This window comes from Oryza sativa, chromosome 1, assembly GCF_034140825.1.
Source record: "Oryza sativa Japonica Group chromosome 1, ASM3414082v1".
Lineage (NCBI taxonomy): Eukaryota > Viridiplantae > Streptophyta > Magnoliopsida > Poales > Poaceae > Oryza > Oryza sativa.
Window position 1 is genome coordinate 9,036,997 of NC_089035.1, and position 5,657 is coordinate 9,042,653.

At 44.9% G+C, this 5,657-nt stretch overlaps 1 protein-coding gene across 1 annotated transcript; it reads right to left on the reverse strand.

Moving 5' to 3' along the window:
- Positions 1 to 854: 854 nt before the first annotated feature.
- On the reverse strand, positions 855 to 4,776 carry LOC4326209 (thylakoid ADP,ATP carrier protein, chloroplastic). Its single transcript, XM_066305325.1, has 10 exons — positions 4,254 to 4,776; positions 4,068 to 4,124; positions 2,924 to 2,986; positions 2,769 to 2,825; positions 2,599 to 2,682; positions 2,420 to 2,488; positions 2,241 to 2,353; positions 1,985 to 2,154; positions 1,734 to 1,812; positions 855 to 1,610 (listed from the first exon to the last, which is right to left on the reverse strand). The coding sequence occupies exons 1-10, from the start codon at positions 4,605 to 4,607 to the stop codon at positions 1,511 to 1,513; spliced, it is 1,146 nt and encodes a 381-aa protein (XP_066161422.1). The 5' UTR covers positions 4,608 to 4,776; the 3' UTR covers positions 855 to 1,510.
- Between the last annotated feature and the right edge of the window lie 881 nt (positions 4,777 to 5,657).

The following is a 5,657-nucleotide window of genomic DNA, read 5'->3' on the forward strand; positions in this document are numbered from 1 at the left end:
CGGTGGTTGCAGCGGAGGGAGGCTTCGAGCCGCCGCGGTGGGTGGACGCGGTCTACGTGAGCCGGGTGTGGTGGACTGGTGGTGGTGGTGGTCTAGGTAGAGTGCGGTGCACGTGAGACGGGTGCAGGAGAGAGCGGTGCTTCTCATTTGAAGCTTCAACGTGCAACCGACGCTTTCTCTAAGTTTCATTTTTTAAACCATTTTAAAATTGAGGGAGCTTCTAACTTCTCCCAGCTGTCCCAAATAGTCTAGATTTTCATTTAGATTTCAAGAATTTGTAATTGTAGAATCCAGAAAATGAACTAAAATTCTCATAAGTTGACTACCAACCAGTTGTTTCTTAGAATTTTTAACTTTTCAATCAGGACCAAAACCAAAAAGTCTACAATGTCCTCACTTTATCAAATTCTAATATAATTATTCATCTGCAATTATTTCTCATTTTTTATTTCCAATACAATTATTCTTTATGTTCACAAACTCCGATGCAATGATTATTTTAAAAATAAACTTATTATGGAACGGAGAGAGCATATAAGCATGTGTACATGTATAAAGTCGTATAAAATTCAAATGTTTAAAGTCAGGGTGGAACCCTTGGCCATGATACCAATAGGAAAATTCGATTGGGCTGTGTACCCAAAACGTTGGGGCAGAGCTGCAAATTTATTGTGAAGATGCTGTTGTTCCGCTAGTTTGCAGTCACAATTCATTCAGACGACCCAGATCTTTTGCTCGAGTATACAAGATGTACACATATAAAGTCGTGCAGAATTCAAATGTTTAAGGTCAGGGTACTTGGGATGTAAAGTGTTCTCTAGCACAAAATATATTTGGCATGTGCGCGTTGGAAATACAAAATATTCACTCTGCTCATAAGATAAAATTAAATCAATCAATACCTAAACACATGAGAAAATAGTTCAATTCTCCAACATCACTTCCCCACACCTTGAAAACTAGGAAAATAAATACATACGATCTCCTAAATATCAAAAAGAAAAATAGATACATTCTCCTCTCCCTAAACTGTAGTTCACTCTTTTCATTTCATCTCCTATATTTCTACAACATACTATTATAAAATATAAAGGCGACGAAGAGACGAACTGAAGAACATGAATCAAGTCTTCGGACTGGGATTCACAGCATCAGAATCAGCGACCAGGCCAATCTGCATAGGGAAGATGCCATTTCAGTCACCAGGGTGCTCCACAGCACCTCATATATCTGTCTGTATGGTATAATCCTGATCTTTTTGAAGAACTTATGATATCACCAAATACTTGCAATCCAATAAATAAGATCTTGTAGGGTTAATGCTCCTGCTGACGCTATCTAAAGCCATATTGCCACTAAAGAAATGAATTTACTGTCTTGTTTGCTTCTAACGCCGCCTCAATATCCGGCAAAGCAACAGAATAGATGTGCTACTATTCAAACCCTAGAATTGGCCCCAAGAAATGGGAAAACCAAACAAAATGCAGCATGCAAAGAGGTCAACTTTTCCTTAGCTCATTTTCTCTTGATTTTCTTGCATTAGTTTCTCCAGTTCCTTCTGCCCAGTAGATATCAGTGTCTTCACAGTATCGAACGCAGTCAGTTTAATACTGCATGGATTGAGGAATACTGTGAGCAATGAGAAGTTACGTGCCAGTAAACATACTATTACCTATCAGTGTTGCCATAAATTTAAATATATAGTTGACCACCACTGTGAAAAGAAAAGGCACCTGCTATTTGGTAGATTTTTTAATGCATTTGGAACAAAACCTCTGTATAGTCCAATTAGACCATCACGTTCCACAATGCCTGCATTCAGCAGAGACAAATTTAAGAAATGCTTCAGTTTAGCCCATAAAGGACAAGACCAAGCTACAAGTGAGCATGTAGAACTGGCATCTGAGAGCTGAAGTGAACGTTATGCAGTAAGTAAAAGATGATGTTTATCCAACACCAGAAGGACTATATATAAATCAGCTACCTGGAATAGCATCCAAAACCGTGTTGTAGGGTGATCCTTTCATTTGCATCTGCCTTCTAACAGTGTCCAGAGGATAACACATCAAAGTTGCAAATGTTGCTGAAAGAAGAGCAGTTGCCAGAGATGTCTCTGGTCTACTCTTATACTTCTCTGGTACAGATTTCTTCATTCTTACATACAGAAAAGAATAGAGGGTGAGGTGAATATCTACTTTTGAGACCAACTTTTTTATATGATGAGGTAGAAAGAATCTCACAAGTCAAAAACACAGAAGTTCACAGCAATGTAAGGGGCGATTCCTATAAGAGACGGACCCAGGCCTCCATAGAAGGAGGCCAAACCTTCGTCTCTCAGCATGTTCATAGCAACCTAAAAGTTAAGTCATCAGGTTACATTAATTTCCAGAAACGAAACTCAAGCTTATAAACTAGTTACCTGAGACATAGTACTATGTCCAGATTGAACTGCTAGCCTCAGCCGAAGAACATCCAGTGGGTAAGTTACCTATCAGCAAGTAGCCAAGTATATATAGAAGTTTCATAATGATCAGAACACAAACAAACAAATCAAACTAGATATAAGGACAATTGCTCAGGAGTAAATAAATAAATTACAAGTGTAGATGTCATGCCCGCACAAGCACCAGCAGCAAGTCTCCCAAACACAGTAAGCTCTCCGTCCTTTCTCCGGAAAAATTTCTGAATGCAAAGCAGGTACATGGAAATTGAAATGACAGGAATCCAAAATAGGTAATTGACTGATGATAAAGAGTTGGCGTTATCACCTTGTAAACTTCATAAGAAAACAGTTGCACCGCACTGTAAGGAACTATGCGGATAACCTTAAGTAGTTTATAAAGAAACTAAGTGAGAACAGGACCAACAGAATAAAATAAACCATGCATGAGCCACAATCTGCATGATGGGGAATATCAAGCACCTGTGGAAGATTGCCTTTCCAGTAACCCTTCAAGCCCTCTTCCTTCCCTATCTCTGCAATAGCCTGCATAATTGTAGATGTATCAGATTAGTTATGTAGTACCAGATATACAACTCTAAGTAAAATCTATGAAAAAGATAGCTATGCTTCTCCTCCTTGTTTGAAAGTGGAAAGTGCAAGTTCATATATCCAAGAGAAATTAGAAACAATTATGTTAAGAAGTCAGACCGCACATAGAAACAACATGTTAAAGCATATGCGAACTGGCAGTACTTTGTGTCTAACTCATCAACACATGAAGCACCAGCATGGCAGCATCTGATATCATATTAAAAACATCTAAACGAACAAACATCATGAAGCCATAAGTAAAACTTAATGGCATGCCACTGCCTATTTCTGAAAACCATTGTTACCCTCATTTCTGAACCATACAAGAAGCATCATGAATTCAGGACACAGTGAGTATGTTACAGTGTATTATAAGTATATTGGAACAAATTATGGCTTTCCCTCAGATAGCAACCACGAATTGGTAGTGGTGAAACACATCAGTTTCATGACTCACAGGTTCTTTTTTAAAGAAAAATGCTCCATGCCTCACGAAAGCCTTTTTCATGATATGTTTCCCAGAATAGTTTTCAAATTTCTAAAACGTAATTTTGAGATTGTGTGTTAATTTTTAGTAAACCACGAGTTTCATTGTTCCATATCAGTTCACATACAACCGCAAGACCAGAATACTGCATATTTGTAGTGGAGAGAAGAGTACCCCATTGTTATGTTCAACACCACACACACAGACAGAACTCGGTTCGTTCTAACTTATCCCTGATGTATTCGGAAGCTGCACTTATGAATTCAGGGAATTTATCATGCAATTGCAAATGACAGGTACTAAAATAGACAGGGTTGGGATCAACTCCATGGCTAGATGGAAGGCATTTTATAGCAACAACAGATTGACATTGTTGTCATGAAAATCGCAGACGATAGTATTAACATTACTAAAATAGACAGTGTTGCATCAGCTCCATGGCTACAGAAAAGCCATTCTATAGCAACAACAGAATTACACACTCTTACCAACTTAGAAATTTATAGCAAACTGAAGAGAAGAGGTGGAGGACATCATCAGAGTTACCTCGAGGAATCCGATCCCTTTCTTGGTGCTCTCCCCCACCACCCGCACGCTGTGCGTCTACAAAGAAGAAGAGCAGGAAATGCAGTGGGTTACAGACCACGCACCCACAGGCCACCCCACAGCAAGGAGAGGGAGAGAAATCAGAAACCCCCGGGACGGGAGGGGCGGGGTCATGGTGTGCCCTACCTGCATGAGGAGCTTGACGCGGTCGAGCGGCGCGGTGATCGTCTTGGCGACGGCCCCCGCGGCCGCCCCCGCCGCGAAGAGCGCGACGGCGTTGGGCACCAGCGCCAGCATCGCCAGCGGGTGCCTCACCAGCACCCCCGCCGCCGGCAGCTGCTGCTGCTTCCCCTTCCCCTCCCCCACCTCCCCCTCCTCCCCTCCCCCTCCCCCCTCCCGCACGGTGAGCGACGCGAACGCCGGGCCACCCCCACCCCCACCCACGCGGAGGGCGAGCGCGCGGCGGGCGTGGGGAGGCGGCGGCGTGGGTGGGGGCCTCCATGAGTCGCACGCCGCCGCATCCACTCGCCGGTGGCTCATCGTCGTCGGTGGGCAGGCGGTGGCCGGATCTGCTTGGCCGCGAGAGGCGAGGCGAGGCGAGGCGGAATGGAAGAGAGAATTAATGCGGAGGAAGAAGAAGAAGCGAAGAAGGAAGAGGGGATAAGGGGGGGAGGAGGATTGATTTCCTCCCCGTTTTATGTCGAAGCTCGAGAGAGCGGTGAGGAGGGGGGTTGGTTGTTTAAACCCTCGCGCACGCCGGACACGCGGGCAATGCACTCCTCTCTCTTTTTTTTCTTTCTTTTTCGTTTTCTTTTCTTGAGAGGATTAATGGTGTATGAGTGTGGCACAATGAAAGGGACGTGTTTCGGTTCTTGCCACAATGTCAGCAAGTAAATGCGGTTTTGGTTGCCCGTCTGTTCGGCATTTGTGCCGTACATGGACATGGGAACCGAATCGTGGAAGAAGGGACAGCTAATTGGGTCCGTTTTTTTTTTTTTTGACAAATTGACCCTTTTGGAAAACTTATTTCGAAACTAACCCCTGCCAAAAACTTCAACAAAAAATAGGCCGTCGCCTCAGCGACGTTGGCCGTGTCAGCGCCAACGGGACTGGCGCTGACATTGTGCCACCGTGGCGGCCGGGCCGATCCCCAGCTGACGTGGCAGCTACCTCAGCGCCAACCGGACTGGCGCTGAGGTGGGACTTGGCCGCAACCCCCAAGGCCCAGACCAGCAAGCCTGCTGGATGGCTTGCGGGCTGGGACCTCAGCGCCAGCCCACCTGGCGCTGAGGTGGGACTTGGCCGCAACCCCCAAGGCCCAGACCAGCAAGCCTGCTGGATGGCTTGCGGGCTGGGACCTCAGCGCCAGCCATAATGGCGCTGACTATTGGAAACTCAGCGCCAGCCCACCTGGCGCTGAGGTGGGACTTGGCCGTTTCGGCCGTGGCCCAGCCCAGCAAGCCTTCTGGATGGCTGGGCTGGGACCTCAGCGCCAGGTGAGCCCTGCTAAACTTTAGCAAAACTTTGCACACAACAGAGGCAAACATCAAATCATAGAAATTTACAGGCAGTAATATATCCAGAGAACCA